Source organism: Echinops telfairi, unplaced genomic scaffold, assembly GCF_000313985.2.
Source record: "Echinops telfairi isolate 266 unplaced genomic scaffold, ASM31398v2 ScPeMD7_24;HRSCAF=84, whole genome shotgun sequence".
Classification (NCBI taxonomy): domain Eukaryota; kingdom Metazoa; phylum Chordata; class Mammalia; order Afrosoricida; family Tenrecidae; genus Echinops; species Echinops telfairi.
The window spans coordinates 3,394,659-3,414,743 of NW_022103921.1; the positions used below are offsets into that span (position 1 = coordinate 3,394,659).

The 20,085-nt window shown below is 40.3% G+C and overlaps 1 protein-coding gene across 1 annotated transcript in view; it reads right to left on the bottom strand.

Annotated features, from left to right (window-relative positions):
- Nucleotides 1–4,605: 4,605 nt before the first annotated feature.
- LOC101644837 (SET domain bifurcated histone lysine methyltransferase 2) overlaps nt 4,606–20,085 on the bottom strand; it is a 44,281-nt gene continuing 28,801 nt past the window's right edge. The window contains exons 7-14 of the mRNA XM_045289060.1: nt 17,678–17,794; nt 16,297–16,466; nt 13,087–13,312; nt 12,478–12,586; nt 10,661–10,754; nt 8,371–8,702; nt 6,498–6,586; nt 4,606–4,907 (exon numbers count right to left, since the gene is read on the bottom strand). Of these exons, the coding sequence (XP_045144995.1) occupies nt 4,790–4,907; nt 6,498–6,586; nt 8,371–8,702; nt 10,661–10,754; nt 12,478–12,586; nt 13,087–13,312; nt 16,297–16,466; nt 17,678–17,794 (1,255 nt within the window). The 3' untranslated portion in view covers nt 4,606–4,789. The remainder of the gene's footprint in view (nt 4,908–6,497; nt 6,587–8,370; nt 8,703–10,660; nt 10,755–12,477; nt 12,587–13,086; nt 13,313–16,296; nt 16,467–17,677; nt 17,795–20,085) is intronic.

A 20,085-nucleotide genomic window follows, 5' to 3' on the forward strand; every position in this document is an offset into this window, starting at 1 on the left:
TGGAGGGAAGGTGGGGTAGAAAGGGGGAACTGATTACAAGGATCTACATATAACCTCCTCCCTGGGGGATGGACAACAGAAAAGTGTGTGAAGGGAGACATTGGGCAGTGTAAGATATGATAAAATAATAATTTATAAATTATCAAGGGTTCATGAGGGAGGAGGGAGTGGGGAAGGAGGGGAAACACGAGGCGCTGATTCCAAGGGCCCAAGTGGAAAGCAAATGTTTTTGAAAATGATGGGGGCAACACATGTACAGATGTGCTTGACGCAATGGGTGTATATATGGATTGAGATAAGAGTTGTCAGAGCCCCCAATAAAATGATTTAAATAATAAAAACAAAAAACCCAAATAAAATGAAATCCTTAACAAACAAAAAAATCATTTTACTGGGGGCTCGCACAGCTCTTACCACAATCCACGCATCCATCCACGTGCCAGGCACCTTTGTGCACATGCTGCCATCATTTTCAAAACATTTTTTCTACTTGAGCCCTTGATATCAGCTCATTTTCGCGTCCCCCTCCCTCATGAGCCCTTGATAATTTATAAATTATCTTTTTTTCAGGTCTTATGCTGACCTCTGTATCCCTTCACCCACTTTTCTGTTGTCATCCCCCTGGGAAGGGGTAATATATAGAGCGTTGTAATCAGTTCCTCCTTTCTCCACCCACCTTCCCTGCCCCTCCTGGTATCGCTACTCTCATTATTGGTCCTGAGGGGTTTATCTGTCCTGGATTTCCTGTTTCGAGCTCTGGGACATGCTCTGGTCTATTTTGGCTCATCTTTCATATCTTCCCGACCTTCCTTAAAATATTTATCTACAAACATTTATTTTAGCAGCAGTTTTGTAAATTTGTTGCAAAGCTTTAATGATTTGGGAAGATGTCTGCTTGAAGTTTGTTAAAAACTTGATATTTGCCCTGATTTTTAAAAAAAATCATCTTTTTCTTGAAGTCATCCTAAGTCTAAGATAAGTTGTATTACTGAGAGAACTTATTTGTAATCATCCATTGATTATAGAGGCATGCTTAAACACAGTTTGTTTGGAAAAAAACTTGTACATACATGTCTGAACTCTAATTCTAGTAGCAATAATTTATGACTTGTCCTCATGAAGGTATTGAATACTCTGAATTTTGCGTTATCATTTTTCTATCACAAATATTTTGAAATATGTTAAAATTTATATATGTATCTGTAAATTGCATTTTGGCTCAATAATCCAATTGGACTTTTTGCACTGCTGTTAGAATTGGCAACAATTCGTCGATCCTTGTTATACTGGATAGCTGTGCTCTTCCAGGTTTTAAATTATTTTTGAACATTATGACATATCTATCTTCAGATACATGGTTAAGATTTTCTCCAGTTTGTATATATACAATTGCTGAGTCTGGCATAGTTTACAAATGAGATGTTTTCTAACCTGTTCTTTTTAAAACTCAAGATTTAAAAATGTGTTGTGTGCATAGTTGTCAAGTGGTATCTATGAATTTAATGCTTACTCGTGGCTTATGTTGCCCTTTCATGGCTTCAACATCTACTAAGCCTTTTTCTTGTTTCTGTGAAAATGTGAGTTTTTCACTTGCTTTGTGGTTATAATTTTCCAATAAGCCTTCATGTTCTTATTGGCACATTAATTTTCCTTTTCTAAAATATTTGTAGGATGTCTGCTCACAATCTTCTTTATTGTTTAAATAAACTGTCAGGATAATCCTGTGATGGGGTGATGGGGGTTGAGACAGGGGAGCTCTTCTAGCTTCATAGACTATGAATTCTCTCCTCTGTTATTACCGAAAATGACCATACACACATACATCTTCCTTAGGATTAGGGATAATTCTCTATCCTGGATTGGAAGGTTGCTCTTAGATTTCTGAGACCCTAGGAGGCTGACTTGTATTAGGAAGCTTGGCTTATGTATTTATCTTCCCGTGGTTCTTTAGTGTATCCTTGTGAATTTTATTGCATTCGCCCAAACATGATGCCTGAGGAACCTTCTCTAGGCTTTGCTGGCTGTTCTCAGATCTTTTTAACTGAGGATTCCACCCTGAATGGGATTTTCTTCTCTTCTAAATAGCACTTGTTGTAAGACCGTGTTCTGTAAATTCCCAATTTTCTTCCTACACAATGCTATATGCCCAACATGTCTGCGTAAATCCTTGCGTGATTTGATCCCAGCCACTCGTACTGATTTTTGGGCACTCTTTTCTAAAAAATTATTTTATTAAGGGCTCATACAACTCCTTTCACAATCCATACATACATTGTGTAAAGCACATTTGTACCTTCATTGACCTCATCATTCTCAAAACATTTGCTCTCCACTTACGCCCCTGGCATCAGCTCCTCCCTTTCCCCCCCCTCCCTGCTTCCCCCTCCCTCACAAACCCGTGATAATTTATAAATTATTATTTTGTCATATCTTGCACTGTCTGACATCTCCCTTCACCCACTTTTCTGTTGTCCGTCCCCAGGGAGGGGGTTATATGTAGATCCGTCATCAGTTCCCCCTTCCTACCCCACCTGCCCTCCACCCTCTTGGTATCGCCACTCTCACCAGTGGTCCCGATGGGATCATCCACCCTGGATTCTCAGTTCCTATCGGTCCCAGTGTACATCCTCTGGTCTAGCTAGATTTGTAAGGCAGAATTGGGATCATGATAGTGGGGGATAAGGAGGAGGAAGCATTAAAGAACTAGAGGACAGTTGTATGTTTCATCGGTGGAGTTGTATGGCTCATCTCCTCCCCATGACCCTTCCGTGAGGGGATGTCAATTGCCTACAGATGGGCTTTGGGTCTCCACTCCTCACTCCCCCTCATTCACAATGATATGAGTTTTTGTTTTGATGATGTTGGGCACTCTCTTGTTATCAATTTTGTTGAAAATATTTCCAGTGGGTTTTCTTCTTTTGCTATATCCTAGTTCCTCTGTGAGGAAGTGAAATTGGGTAATATGCTCTTTTTCTACCCATATTTGTAACTCATACCCAGGGAACGTAGGCGCATGCACGTAAGGTGTAGAGGACTCTCACTCCCTGTGAGAGAGCAGAGGAGCAGGGCTCCGCTGTGAGGCAGAATGGTGGGCAGGCTTCTTGGCCCACAGAGGCAGAGGTCAAGGGACATGCACGAGAAGCCAGGGATCAGACATGGCTGCCTGCATAGCTAAAAGATGCAACAGATCAAAGCATTAGGAACTTGTTCTCCTACTAAAACCCCAACAATTGTGCATTGTGTGGCCACTGCAACAAGTTATCAAACCCAGCAGACAAGGAGTGCCATGGGAAGGATGGTCGGTGTGAGAACAGGGCAAAGGAAGACGGGGGGTGTGGGTGTGCAGGCATGTCTGATCTCTGCTTTGTGAGAACTGGCTTTGGGTTGAATTCTCCTCTATTGTATAGCCAGAGATCAAACAAGGTCCCCGTACCATTTCCTCACTCTCCTTATGAGGGGTTTGGACCAAAATTTAAGCTGTCCCTGTAATTTTGCCCCCTACAGCCTCTGCGAATTCATTTTCATTTGTGAAACTATCCTTTTGTTCCTGGCATAACACTACCTTGGTAATGATGTAGTCCTATCTTTTATATACAGAGATGGATTTTATTTGTTGATATTGGCTTTAGGATTTTAAAATGTTTCCTTGGGTGATGCTGGTTTAGTTTTCCTTCTTCAGCCTGTCCTTGCCAACTTCTGCTTCCAAAGTATGCTTGCTAGCTTCATAAAACAAATGGGAAACTACTGATACTTTCCTTTTTTTCTGTACAGAAATTAAACCTGATCTTCAGGGGCCTCTAAATATTATGTGCTTTGTACAAGGGCACACTGCAGGGCTTGCTATTTTAGGGTCACTGTATAAATGGCTCTGTTTTATTTTCTATTACTCTACTGCAGTCAGTTCATGCGGTCTACTTCTAAACCAGTTACCACATCAGGGTCTTTGTCATTATTTAAGGGTGTTGCTTCAATATAAGCCATTATCATAGAAGGCTTCAGGCTAGAAATCATTGCATAAGCAAAGCTAAATATGAGAGCTAAACGAAGGGCCGAAAGAAGTTTTAAAAGCAATGAAGGTACTGCTATAAATTCATACAAATAATAGAAGCAATGATCAATCAGACTTAACTAAAATTAATCTGATGAGTCTCATATGCTGATAGGTGATTTGCCAGGAATTCAACATACCGTATATACTTGAGCATAGGCCGACCCAAATATCAGCCAAGGCACCTAATTTTACCAGAAAAACTGCATTAAAAATGTGCTGAAAAACCCGGCTTACATACAAGTATATACGGTAAATAAATATTTTTAAGCACAGAGGTAAAATATCACTTTGGGGTGTATAAAGAACTCTGGGGGCACAGTGGTTACAGTGATGGGCTAGGAACCAAAAGACTGGTGGTGTAACCCTACCAGCCAATCCCACGGTGAAAGAGTGGCAGTCAGCATCCATAAAGACTGACAACCTTGGAAATCCTACAGGCGCACTCTCTTCTATTCGAGTTCCATGGACATCTAGGGTCACTATGAGTTGGAATGCATTTGACCCCAGGGGGTTTGGTTTGGGGGACGAATTAAAGAGATAATCACCACAAAAACAACAATGACAAACAGCTGAATTCTATTGTGACATTTCTCTTCATATAGATAATTTACAAGCTACAAATTGTACAGTTTCAAATGTACACTTCCATCCTACTTCTGTAAAGTTGAATAGAGCAGGAATAAACAAATGCTAAATGTATGAAAATTCCTTTCCCATGAATAGAAATGAGCTACGTAGTCATAATATTTTTTTCCTACACTTATTAGTGCCACACTGGCAGAGGATTTCTTTCTCAGGCATACTCCCAGCTTCATAACCATAATCCCATGTTAGCTCTGTTCTTGCTTTCACATACCTAGAAAGTAGAAATGAAAAATAATACATATTATATCATTGACACAAACCACATTTGCCATTCTCAATGTGATCCATTCTTTCTCCACAGCTCCATCAACTAGCTAAGATCTTTCATCAGTAATCATCACTTGAGCTTGATATCAAAATTATTAAAATCCTAAATATTAAGGATTGTATTCTGCCTCCCACCAAAAGAAATGTGGCGGTTCTAACACCCCTTTAGCTGTACACATGACCCTCACTGGAAATGAGCCATTTCTTCAGTTATTTTAATGCGGCCCTAGCAGAGCGGGGTGAGTCCTAAACCTCATCACTGCTCAGTCGTCACTCACACAGTGTTTGTGTCAGAGCAGCACTTAAGACACCTAGAAACAGTGTCTTCAGAACTTGTTTCCAGTAGGAAGAAAGTGCGCTGAACAGTAATGTGTTACGGCATTTAGTGTGCGCAAACTTTGCTATTTATACCAATGAACTGAACTGGGCGAGACCCAACATCCTCATCTGTTTCAGGCATCAATTCTTTGTTTCCCCTCCAGAGTACTGGCACAGTTTTATCACAATTTATGCCCATAATCCTTTATTGATTTATTTAGCTTGTTTTATGGTTCTCCCCCAGCAAGTAGTGATGTACATTTAAAAAAAAAAATCATTTTATTAGGGGCTCATATAACTCCTATCACAATCCATACATCCATCCTTTGTGACAAGCACATCTGTACATTCGTTGTCAGGCAGTAATTCTTCTTTTTTTTTTTTTTTTAGGGTTTTTTTTTGTTTGTTTTTTTTTTTTAAGGTGTTTTTTTTTTTTTTAGCATTTTATTAGGGGCTCATACAACTGTCATCCCAATCCATACACACATCAATTGTGTAAAGCGCATTTGTACATCGTTTCTCAAAACATTTTCTCTCCATTGAAACCCCCGACATTAGGTCCTCATTTCCCCCCTCCCTCCCCGCTCCCCCCTCCCTTATGAGCCCTTGATAGTTTATAAATGGGTATTTTGTCATATCTTGCCCTGTCCGACGTCTCCCTTCATCCACTTTTCGGTTGTCTGTCCCCCAGGGAGGAGGTCACACACAGTTCCATGTAATCGGTTCCCTCTTTCCTACCCACTCTCCCTCTACCCTCCCTGTTTTGCCGCTCACACCACTGGTCCCACAGGGCTCATCCGTCCTGGATTCCCTGGATTTTCAGTTCTTATCTGTACCAGTGTACCTCCTCTGGTCTAGCCAGACTGGCAAGATCGAATTCGAGTCATGGTAGTGGGAGCGGGGAGGAAACATTTAGGAACTAGAGGAAAGTTGTATTTCTCATCGTTGTTACATCGCACCCTGACTGGCTCATCTCCTCCCTGAAACCCCTCTCAGGCAGTAATTCTACGTGAGGAAAAGAACTGCAATTTCAGCTGTTCAAAATTTTTGACTAAGGACAATTAAATATTCGAGAACACCAGAAACTCTGGGGTAATCGAATGTGTTTCCCTTTTTCATGTCATCGATAGAACACTGCAGAAAAACAACTTGTCACCGTTATTTCTTAAAGTCACAATTCCCGAATTCCATCATATGAACAAAATACATTTCAAACCTGTTGGTGAAGAATGCTACCATTGGAAAATTCCTGTCATGTGACTCTGCAAAGACATTCTGTACCAAGAGATTTGGGCAACAACTATGCTGTTGGAGAAAAAAATTAAAAAGACAAGTTATCAATCGAATAAGGTTGACACCTTGAACTTTAGAAGTAATATTGAGAGCACTACTGGGTTTCTAGCATATCTTACATTTTTCCTTCCAGCTAAATACACACACACACACACACACACACACACACACACACACACACACACACCATGCAAGTTCTTTTAATTAGATGGAACCCATTCGGAAAAGCTGTTAGGACACTCCAGTAGCTTGCTGGTAGAAATGCAAACACCTAGACAATTAATCTGCCCATATTTATTATAATAAGTGCAGCTATTCTTTCAGAATGCAGCTGCCTAGCCCTGAGAATATATCCTACAGATATATCAGCACATATACAAGATAATCTACATACAAGATTATCCAATGAGCACTATGTTTAATCAGGTTTAGAAACAAGCAGCTGCCGAAAACATTATGCGTAGTTTTAAAACACTATCAAGATACTAAAAGCGTATTATCTGTGTGTACTGTTATGGGCAGATAGAACACTGACTTTAATAAGCTTCCTTTTATGTAAGAGACAGAGAAAGAACAATATGTACCTACTTGTATATGCATTAAAAAACACTGGATGAGTATTTAAAGTAATAAAAAACACCTATAGAGCATGGAGTTGGGGGGGAGATAAATGGAACTCTACTTTTCAAGATATGGTTTTTAATTTCGCTGTAATTTTCGAACCAGATGTGTATTATTGATGCATAAAAATAAAAACAGAAAGCTGGTTTTTTTCCCTCCACAAACAAGTGAGGGATTCAGGTGGCATGGGGATTGTGAGTGTTTTCCATAGTAGGAGGGGTGTGTGTGTGTGTGTGTGTGTGTGTGTGTGTGTGTGTGTTACCACTAAGCCACCAGGGCTCCTTGGAAGGCTCAAATGGGGCTGCATGATTATGGGCTACAGTTCAAAGTTTTTAACTGCCAAGGGAGTTCTGAGTCAACTATGTTTGGGAAAAGGCCAAATAAGTTTGGAAACTTTTCGGGCAAAGTGCGACAGAGAACAGTAATTAGTGGATGCGGGCAGCGAGCTGGAGAATTCTATTCCTTATTGATCATGTCCTAACTAGGTACCATAAAAAGGAAAAGTCAAATAAGCAGATTCACCCAGCAAAGAAATGTTTTCTGACTTAAGAGCATTTCCTCTTCTAACAGCAGCCCAATACATGTAATTCATGAGCATTTTTCACTCAGCACAAAACAAAGGTCACATCTAGAAGGGAGGTACTGAGCTCACTCTGACGGCGTCGCCAAAGGGAATGCCTGAAAAACCCCGGGCCACTCATTTCCTTCCTTCATTCTCTCGTTAAGGAAAAGGTCAAGGCGACAACACAAGGAGGAAGACCTCTAACAGATGAGAGAGAGAAAAACCGTATCGGAGGCAGTGTGCTAACCTGGAACTTTTCAAAGGATATGTGAACTGGGTCACATTTCTCGCCCTCACTTTTTAATCTCAACCTTTGAATACGCTGGAGTAACTATTCTTATATATCATTTTTATAGGATTTTTAAAGGTAAATGTTTCCTGTGTTTTAAGTGATATCAATCCCCTTCAGACAGTTACTGTTATCAGTTCCCAATTCTGGAAGGGAACGAAGGCATACAGAGGTTACCCGGCATGGCCAAGGCCACACAGCTAGCTACTAAAAGGGCTGGGAATTAATCCAAGCTCTTTGGCTTTTGTCTGCGAATCATAATCTCCTGATTTTGCTAAGAAGTATAAGTTGCTTAGAAATAGGAATTTCAACCCAGATACGCACATTCAGGAAGCGGCCCACATTTCCTTCTTTCGTAGCATCCAATAAAAATATATTCCCTGTATTGAACTTCCTTGGACCATCAGATGAGGTATATTTGATTTCATTAGGCGATTCTTCACCACAAACGGCCTGCTGACTTTGAGATGCTGAAGATTTCTCCTCTTGGGGCGTCTGAACTTCAAACTTCTTCATTGTCCTCTGATTATCCAATGGGAGTGCTTGGGTAAACTTGATCTCAGGTGGGGTTTCTCTACATTTGGTTATATCTATCACATCTGATTCACTCAGCACCATGTCTTCCAAATTTTCAACTTGATCAGAGGTTGAGTCCTCTAATAGAAATTTGGAAGATACTGTCAGACAGTACACTTAATTGAGCAATAACATTGAGGTTAACCGTATTAATGACATGCTAGTTGCTTTAATGAATGCTAATCCTTATAATGTGTTATAATTTTTTAAAAGTTTTTAATTAAAAAAATTTTTTTCAATCGTTTTATTAGGGGCTCATACAACTATTATCACAATCCATACATCCATCCATTATGTAAAGCACATTTGTACATTCATGGCCCCAATGTGTTATAATTTTACAAATGAAATACCGAGCCTCTGAAGACTTAAAGGATCACTCTACCCATAATAATGAAAAATGCAGACAGACCCAGAACTGTTTGGCATCTGCCTTCTTTCCATTACACTATAATCAGTTTTTATGTGCCTATATATTGCTCCCTTGTGCTCCCTACAAACGGATTTTCCTCTCCAGTTCTGTTGCTGCATTTACGTATATTCCAAAGAGTTGTAATAGCAGTGGGAGCTTAGGAAGGTACAATCAACTTATTGAGAGGCCTGAGAAAACCTATCAGAGCCACTTTCCTCAAGTTCCAGGAGCAGCAAGTGCATCGGTATGGATTTTGTACACAGCAGGACTTTGTGGTTTGGCCAGATGACCGGACAATCATACTCTCGTAATCTACAGTATTTTGAAATAAAGAGATTGCATCCTCAGTAAGGGAAATGCTTTGTGGAGACTTCAAAAGTATGACTACGTATCAATGGGATAATATGCTCTCTTTACAAAAAAGTGTCTTGTGCCAACTAATTCAAGGGCACAAAGAAATGGTTTTTCTGTAAAACGAATATTCACGACATAATTATTAGTTGCTGGTTGCTATTCCTAAAAGGAGTGATATTTCACAATTCACGGGTTACCTGTGAGCCATGAGAATATATAATGATGAGTGTTGGAAGGCCTATTACCTATGTTGTAGCATTCAGTGAAAATGGCAAGACCAAAAAACAACGGTAATCATGCTTATATGCATTAAATGGCAAAATAATAATAGCAGCTTCTCATAAGATTTGTTTTCTTGATAGACCTTTTCTATTCCCCCCAGTTTGCATTTTTCAAGACCAAGTGGGGAGTTGGGAGTGCACATGCAAGAAGGCTCAAGGGGAAAAGAGGCAGCAGTGGCTGGAGAGTTCTCCCCCAAAAGGGCAGTTCAACAATGTCTCCCTCTCTGCTCGCAAATATACTACAGTAAGATGAGAAAGTACCAAAAATCAAGGTCCCCCTGTTGTAATATTAACTATGCAACTGAGATAAGAGAAAACAGAGACTGGGAGGGACAAGCACTTCAGCTTTTTGCTAGTCCCTCTGAGCATCCTCTCAGAGGGGCAGCCTCTCGGCAGTGTCGGCTAGACTTCTGCAGGACCAATAGAGCAAAGTGTCTTCATCTTTACAGGAGCCCAATGTGGGATTTGAAAAAGACTTCTTTAGACAATGGCTCTAAAGTCATCCACTGATTCTGTAGAGCCAAGACTTGTCTCACCTGCCCCGTTCTACCATTTATCAGCTCAAGATGGCGTCTAGACCAGTCATCAGAAAACAATCTTTGTTAAGTAAACATCTGTGGGCCCCATGATCTCTGTTGCAAGTGCTCAACTTTGTTCTTGAAGCCCGACAGCAGTCAATCGGTAAGTTAATGAATGCATGTGGCTGTTCTCCAGTATACCTTGACCGTCACTTCAATTATTTTTCAAGCGTCATGAGATACTATTTTCTTGAACCATTAAAAATGTGAAACCATCCTAAGCTCTTGGGTCATACAAAAGGAAGTTGGATTTGGCCTATAAATCAATTTGCCAACTTCTGATCTAGTTGTACTTTTCATGCGGAATCAAGCATGCCGGTGGTTGTGACGTCTGAGAAGCAGCCAGAAGAACTGAGCAACAGAGGGACAAAACTGTAGGCCAGAGGCAGGCCACCCGAGGGAAACACGGCTACCTTTGGTTTCCGTGGCTTGAGAATTCGGCTGTACCAGACTGGGTTCCGATCCATGATTCTCTTCTGAGGTGACAGACTCTGAAGAAGTAAATCCCTTAAAAGAAAACAAAGGTATCTTTAATATCTTGTCAGGGAGAAGAAGTTGGGCCTCTTTCATCAAGTTGCAATCTTCATAGGCTATCGGCATGATTTGGAAAAGGCTCACAGCTGATGTCATATGGAGTTTTTGCACGAATTGAGAAAACCTAGGTAAGCCTCTTCTATGCTACAAGCTTATTTTTAGGCATTTTAGTCAGCCACAGTGAACAAAGACTCAGTACACTGTTTCATACAGAAGGTCAGCGGTTCAGGCCGACCAGCTGCTCCACAGAGTGGCAGTCAGCTTTCATAGAGATCACAGCCTCATTGGAAAGCGGATGACTACAGATATTAGTTAAAATTTAACAGCTTATCACTAGACCTCCCTTTTGACTAATTTAAATCCGTTCTAGTTCTTAATATTTTCTACTTTTTCTATTGAGGTTTTTTTCTGTTTTACATTGGGTTTTTTTTGCGGTATATTTTTCTGTATATGAAATCCAAGACAGGTAAATCTATAGAGACAGTAACTGGATTAATGATTCGTTGGGGGTATGGCAGGAGATGGTGGGAGGAAATGCATGCTAATAATTAATAAAAGAAGAAAATATTCTAAAATTATTGTGATGTGGTGAATAAATGTTGACCATCATTATTCTAAGGAACCCTGGTGTGCTATGAGTTAGGCTTTTGGTTGCTAACCATAAAGTAAGCAGTTCAAAACCAGCAGCTGCTCCAAGGGAGAAAAGGGAGATCTTTGCTTCCATGGAGATCTAGTCTTGGGAATCCTACATAGGGTCACTTGAAGGCAGGGGTTCTCAACTTGTGGGTAACTACCCCTCTAGGGGTCAAACAACCCTTTCACAGGGCTCACCCGATTCAGAACAGGAGCAAAATGACAGTTATGAAGTAGCAACGGAAATAATTTTATGGTTGGGGGGTCACCACCACAACATGAGGAACTGTATTAAAGGGTCGTGGCATTAGGAAGGTTGAGAACCGCTGCTCTAAGCTGTAGCAGACTTGATGGCAGTAGGTTTTGGTATTACTATTCAAGTTCGGTACTTGAAAGGTCAATAATTGACCACTTAAAAGGGAGGCAAGTGTTGTGCTAAGCAATGAAGTTTATTTCATTTAATCACCCTAAGTCTGAGACAGAAACAATTATCCTTTATGGTATAAAGAAAAATAGGCATAGAGATGTCACCACACTGGTAAGAAGTGCAGGTCAAACCCAGCTCTATATGATCCTGTGACTCTCTATTTCCGTCATTATCTGACACTGATAAGTACTAGTGGACTGTTACGATGCAAAAGGCAACTGTTTGCACGACACCGATATATAACAGTGCTTAATTTTCTAATCAACAGGCACTACTGTGGAACACCGAGTTTCAGTCTCCTACTACCCTTCTTAGTTCCGAGTAATACGAGAGTAATGTAAAATGTCACTTTCTGAATTATTCTTTTGTTCAGGTGCGTCTCTCTCACCAAGGCTACTCTACATCAGAATGACTTGCTTCTCAGTCTTGGTGAAGTCTGTCACCAAATCATGACTAACGTATTATTCATATATCTAAGTTGAGAACATGCCAATTGCCATGGGGGAATAAGAAATAAATAAAATACTGTCTCTATACTTCAACAGCTTGCCTAAGTAGCACACGCAATTTAAACTAGGTAGAAAAGGTGAGATAATAAATAGTTCATATTCTCAGAAGGCCTAATTTACTATTTACCGTTTTTACCAGCTTTTTCCCATTGTATTGAAAAATTGATGCCTTATGTTTTGAACTTCTAATGACTGAATGATATGGGATTCGTGAACTATTATTACACTTCATTTCCCTGAAGAAAAAAAAAAAGAAAAAGTTATTCTTTACACCACTAAAAATCCTCTTTATTGGACCTTAAAATATAGGTAACACAGATATATAAATATCTATTATTAGACATTAATTTAAATAAAGAACACGCATGCCTATCTCTCACTAGAGAAATATACTTATATTTTGAAGTCAACCATTTCTGAAGTATGTTAAAAGATGAAAGAAGCCTATATAGAAGGTCTGTAAATTAAATGGTAATCAAAAATGTAAAAAGCAACAAAACTATGAATATATATATAGAAAACATGTATAAAGTTATGCAAGTAAAAGCCTAGGAATCTAAGCATCTTCACTTTCTCAGTGTGTAATGTACAACTTTGTGGAAAAAGGAAATGAAAAGATAATAGGATTTTTCAAATATAGGAGTGTATAGGAGTGGGGTGCTAGGGTGTAACAATGCAAGAAATATAAGTACCATTCTTGACCAACAGTATTTCAATCAATTTTGATCATTCTTACCTAATTGGCTCTTTGTATTCATTACTGAACTTGGGGGGACACTCCTCAGCTTCAGCCCCTCTAGGGAGTGCTTCCAGTTCTAACGGGATAACTTCCACCTCACATTCTGAACACGCACTTCCCATTTTCCTCTTTTTTGAAAATGTATTTTGGATCGTGTCCTTTTCTTTTCCATTTTCATCAACAGCACCTGATTTCTCAGTGTTAGCTCTGCTTAGTAATCTTCCTAAGAGAAACAACGTAAGAGTTTGAACACAAGGTAACTGCTAAGCAGCAAACAGACACCTCTCTATTTCTGCTCTATAACTAGAGAACCCAGGGTGGTTTACCTCATTTCCAGAATAAACACATGAATTCAGGCTACAAACCTGGTTAAAAAGAAAAAGAAGAAATACGTGCCTAATGGAGAATTTATTTCTTATTTTCCAGTACATGAACAAATAAGGGCATCTAATAGAAGCAGTTGTCGTCTGATACTACATGAAAGTGATTCATTCATCCACAGTACTATGAAACAAAAAGATGGATCAGAAAGCATTCTAGAAAATTCAAATACTGAACTTTAGTATTTAAGCATATAGCCTTTATATGTCGTTAAAGATGCTTTATCATGGAAAATTATACCTTCTTCATAAGGAAATTACTTAAATTTATGGTAATATGTTACTTATTGCTCTCATACTAAGTCCTAGAGTATGATTAAAATCTTTGTCCAGAGTCTATGCACTTTCCTTTAAGGGGTCAAAATGACAGTTAACAAGTTAAAATCAGCAACTGGCTGCTCTCACAGGTCATGAAGGCCAGAGAAACAGGTGAAGTGCCTTTTTGGTAACAGTGCAGATGACGTCAGAGATACTTCCTGGACAGCTTCTGGCACTGTACATGAAGCTGACTAACTTTTTTCTTTCTCTTTCATTTAAGGAGAACAGTTATGAAGTTTTAATCAAGACAGAGAGAAAGACCATCAGCAGGAGAGAGACCATTAGCACAAGGTCATGATGGTCTCCAAAGGAAATTCAGGGACTTAAACTCCTTTTCTCACACAGGCCGATGTGATACATCTGTGGGGATGGATCTGACACCTCACTTAGAAGACTGCTTGTTGGTGACAAGCCCTAAGACTTCATACACTATTTTTGCTGATACCACCACCTGAGACTTCTTCACCACACTTTGCCATAACCCCCCATCTTCATAAAGGTAATTGTTCAGGAGGGCCATATCTTCAGGACTGATTGTTCTTGGATTGGGCTTATGATTGAGTGTAGAGCTCCCAACCCTTTCATACATCTAAGGTTTACATAGATTTTGGGTCCTGTTCAGAGGCAGCATATCAACTTTTTGAGAAATAATATAAGTAATCTTTATAGGATATCTGGCAATTCAAGTAATAATACTATTAATATAGTTAATAGTATAGAATTTAAAATTCTAGTGAGAAAAGGAAACTACATTTATAGGAAAGTCTTTTAGACTAAATTATGCGAAAGATTCAATTATACAGATTAGAAAATTTAAGTGACAGTACGCTGCTTAAGAAAACTGAGGGTCAGGGCAAGATATGACAAAATAACAATTTATAAACTATCAAGGGCTCATGAGGGAGGGGGGAGCGGGGAGGGAGGGGGAAAATGAGGACCTAATGTCGGGGGTTTAAGTGGAGAGAAAATGTTTTGAGAATGATGTACAAATGCGCTTTACACAATTGATGTGTGTATGGATTGCGATAACAGTTGTATGAGCCCCTAATAAAATGTTTAAAAAAAAAGAGAGCATAAACAAAGTGTATTTTACATTTAGTGTTAAATATACAGTTAATAAATACACATTAATATTAATATGCAAAAAAAAAAAGAAAACTGAGGGTTAGACACAAGGAAACAATTTCTATAACACTCATTCACTGATGCAAAACCATTTGAACTAAGACGTTACAAAAAGTAAAGAAACATATGAAAATAACAAATACAGGGCAGTTCCAAGTTGCCAATTATTGGGCAACCTCAAAAGCAACATAGATTTGTACAAAGTCCAATGATTTCAAAGTCCTTGACCTTGGGATTGTCGTCTTGTGTGTCTGCTCACACTAGGTTTCAGCTCGAGTACAAAGGAGAATTTCAGTTCCTTTAGTCAGGCAATTGAATTTCATCTAAGAGTTATTTTGAAAAATCAGATACACAGGCATCCGTGGCACAAACAGTTAAGAGCTAGAATGATAACCAAAAGGTTGCTGGGTTGAATCCACTCAGGATGGGGAATCTGCTTCTATCAAACTTAAGAGCCAAGAAAATTCCATGGGGGCAGTTCTGCTAAGTCACATGGGTTTCTATGACTCAGAATCAATTTGATAGCACTTCACAGCAGGATAGGTGCTATTTGGTAGAGAACTGAGTGTTACCACTCTGAATTGTGATCATTCTCTCAGTTGCTTCTTGCAGGCCTGTCAGGTAAAGGCAGGCCTGTTTGTCACATGACCACAGATGCTTTAAGGTAAGGGAAAACCTTACTTTAATAGCTAACGTGCCCAGGTAAAAATGATCAGATCAGAATTCTGGGGTGAACTTAGAATTTCAGGTGAGGCTACTTTTGGTCCTTGATGCTTAATTGTCCAGATTCTGTCTCGCCTATTTCTTTTCAGTAACTCTAGCGCCATGTTTCCCATCCTGAAATGTGGATTTCTGCATGGTAAATGGGTGAGACACACTCTAGGGTAAATGGGACCCCAACACATCGGGCCCAGGGGCTCTGGCCTGAAAGAATCAGTAATCCCACAACTAGAACACACGGCGCGGAAGCCCTGCTCTGAAGCTGTGACTTCCTCCGGAATCTCTGAAATAGAGTGTTGCCTTCTGTGACTGCCTCAATCACTACATGCAGATTTTATAACAATATGAATTTAGGTAAAATCATTCAACAAGGCAGTCTGATCTGATCATCTTTACCTGGGTATGTTAGCTATTAAGGTAAGGTCTTCCCTTACCTTAAAGCATCTGTGGTCATGTGACAAACAGGCCTGCCTTTACCTGACAGGCCCTCATGCAGTAACCCAGTTTTCTGGACCTTCTGGCATCTCCTGAAGTATCTCATCCCTCAGTGTTCAGGTTCCCAGTCACTTCCCTGTTGCTCAATCTTTGCTATAAGGTATCAGGAGTCCTGAACGCTAAACCAAGGACCCAGAAATGAAGGTCCTATCACAGGATGATGGCTTACCTGAATAAATGCAAATAAATGTCCCTCGATCAATGTCATCCAGGCAGCGTACTCCCCACCCCTTCTTTTCAGTTTTGAACACCTGCAGCCTCACTTGCGGACCACGTTGAACAACTCGATTCTGACACCTGTGCCGACTACACTTGCACAACAGGCTGCATTCATAAATGCTGTCAATCAAATATGCAAAAGAGAAAATCCATCACATAATCCCAGTGCAAGACACAAAGTCAGATTGCTATTTGACCGGTGTGGATCGGCATCAAGAGAAACAAACCACATGGGAGAATTCCTAGAGCTAGACTGCCCGGATTCCCCTCGGAGCGCAGGCTGTCACAGTTGTGGGACAGTGGGCGAGTTACTTCACTTCCGTTTCCCACCGTAAAAATGGGAGTTCTTTGAAGAATGTACCTCACAGGGTTGTTTTACACAACGGAAATGAATCATTATGGATCGACAGACAGGCCAGCTAGATCCAAGGACAAGGAAGAACGGGAAAAATGAAAGGAATTCCGAGCACAGAGAGGTAAAAGCATATTAGTTACCTTTATTAACAGATTCCCAGGACAAAGAGACTAATTTCTGTCATCAATGGTTTTCAAGAAGGGAAGGGAAGGGTGGGGTGGGGCAGTAAAAGGCAAAGGCCGAGATGAGTAAGATAAATGCCCAACCCCCACCTGACCCTTGGAATGGCAGGAAGAATCTAGCCAGGGGCCAGGCTGGACCAAAAGGACATGGCATTAATTTGGGGTACAGGCTCAACATCTGTAAAGGGGCGGTACATGATGGAAAGCCAGCCAATAACAGAAGGCCCACTGAACCTTCCGCTCAGTAGCAGAAGGTCTGCCATGAGCAGTATAAAAATCTTCAATTTCCCAGCCAGCTAGGATGTCCACCGGCACATTCCACGCTGCTGTAACTCTTTAATAAATTCACGCATTCCCTTGCTTTTTCCTGTCTCTCCCCTGAATCCTTTCTCCGAGGATGACAAGAACCCAGAGATGGGGACCTGGACCCCCAGCCCCCTTCATTCTGGTGACGGTATTTACAAAGAGGCACAGGCTTGGCATGACGCGAACGCCAGCTCCTCACCAAGGAAAATATCGAGGGGCGGTAAGTTTCTATCCCTGTTATCAAAAGGGGGTTTTCGTTGTGGATCACCATCTCAAAACGGACGTCTTCTTGGGGAAATATCTGCCAAAGGTTAAAGCGTGTATGGGCACGCTAGACTGCGTGTGACCTTGACTTCCAAGAAAAAGACAGCTTTTGGCTGCTCAGTCGTTTAGGTTTTGGGTCGGAGAAAATGATTTAACACGTTGGAAAGACTGTAGGCCACGTGAAAAAGTAGCCCCCTTCAAAGAGACAAACGTAGGTAGCTTACCCCGTAGGTACTTGTCTCTGTAGCCTTCTATATTTATAGCCAGTGGGTATGGGATCACTTGACAAAGTACGAGATTTAGCATTCCTGGCTGTCAGTTGGAGACACGCACATTTTGCTCTACAAAGAAGATAATGGACGGGGAGATCAGAATAGAAAAGCACCCAGAGACGCTCCTGAAGGTAGTGTAAATGGATGCCTGTGCACTGAGAATGGCTCTTTGCCTCATGGACAGTATGGATAGCTTTCTGAAATAGAATATACTCTTAGAAGAGACACCTACCAAACGTTTATAAATAAGTATAAGCTGCACTGTACTGTATTTGCTCATGAAAGAATTGTAACTTGACAAAAGGTATTCTTTCTGTCCAGTAGAAACTGTTTCTGAAAACCTTAGTACAGCTTGCCTGGTGTCCTTACACCATCATACACACATCAAATTCCCCATGGCCGTTTTGGAGATGTCTTAACTGATCTTTGATTGCTGGGGACCCAACTACTAGAACTCATTTTTCATAATGTTGCTAGGTGGGGCAACTTGCAACCAGACATTTAATCTATGCTTTTTTTTTTTTTTACCTCTGCGTGTTTTTACTTATGTATATTTAGATAATTCTTTATCTTGACAGATCATTTTACTGGGGGTTCATAATTATCACAATCCATACATCCATCCATTGTGTCAACCACATTTGTACATTTATTGCCTTCATCATTCTCAAAACATTTGCTTTCTACTTGAGCCCTTGGTATCAGGCTCATTCCCCTTCCCATGACCTCGTGGTAGTTTATAAATTAATATTTTGTCATGTCTTCCACTGTCCAACGTCTCCCTTCACCCACGTTTCTGTTGTTCAAGGAGGTTATATGTAGATCCTTGTAATCAATCAGTTCCCCCTTTCCACCCCACGCTCCCTCCACCCTCCCGGTATCCACTCTTACCACTGGTCCTGAAGGGATCATCCGCCCTGGATTCCCTGTGTTCCCAGTTCCTATCAGTACCAGTGTACATCCTCTGGTCTAGCTGGATTTGTAAGGTAGAATTGGGATCATGATAGTAGCGGTGAGGAAGAATTTAAGAACTGTAGGAAAGTTGTATTATTTTTCATTGTTGCTACACGGCACCCTGACTGGATCGTCTCCTCCCCGCGACCCGTCTGTAAGGGGAATCTTGACAGATATTTTTAACTTGCTAGGACGTAAGGGGCCTGGGCATCTCAGCTATAAATTTCATTTGTGACTGGCTGTACTCGTGAACTAGTTTATTAACCTCTTTGGATCTTAGGCTCCTTTGTTGAACAAGAGATCTTAAATTACTTTCTACTGTGATTTTCAATATGTAGTATTCTTTTCAATGTACACGCAGTATGTCATAGAGCAGTGGCTACTGCTGGCGATAGGGATGGGGGATAGGGAATCAAACTTAATCTGGGCTCCTTCTGCAGATTAAAAATCTGTGGTATTATGTTCCATATGATTTTATTTGCAAAGTTTGTTTTAAAAGTACAGGAAAAGACCAATATAACAGACACCAAATTTTCCCCCAACCAAAATTAGCTGCCAGCAATTTCACCTAGACCTTCTTTTGCCTATGTACAGAATTTAGAATGTATATACCATACACAAGGTCTAATAAAACATTATAGATAAAAGTATATGCTCAAGAGATTTATGATCTTTTGGTAGCCTTTATACCAGCAGTTCTCAACCTGTGGGTAGCGACCCCTGGGGGGGAGGGGCAAACAACCCTTACACAGGGGTCGCCCAAATCATAATAGCAAAATTAGTTATGAAGTAGCAACGAAATTAATTTTATGATTGGGGGAGTCACCACAATATGAGGAACTGTATTAAAGGATCACGGCATTAGGAGGGTTGAGAACCACTGCTTTATACTTCTCCATAATAACTAAAATACTGTTACTGCTTTTCAAATTTAAAAATACACTGCAGGTACTATTCCATGACTTGCTTCTTTTGTTCAATTTCTACTCCTGTAAAGAGTTACAGGCTCGGGAACTCATCAGGGCACTTCCACCCTGTCCTACAGGGTTGCTGTCAGTCTTAACTGATTTGACGGCAGCGAGTTTGCTTGGGTTAATCGTCTTGAAATCTATCAATGATCTTGTGCATACATCTGATTAATTCCTTTGAACTCTTCTGTAGTAGTTAGCATTTACTTCAGGGATAATTAGGTGGCTTCTAGTTATTTAGCAAATGCTGCACTGTATATTCTTTGTCTATGAATATGTGTGAGTACCTCTAGAGTAATGGTTCTCACATATTTTTGATGATGAAGTATAGTATGAAAAACATTTCCTACATGCACATAAATATGTGTATGCATATCAACTGAAAAACAGGGTCATGAAACTTTATCCTTATTCTGTGTTAAGTACTGGGTCATTTTT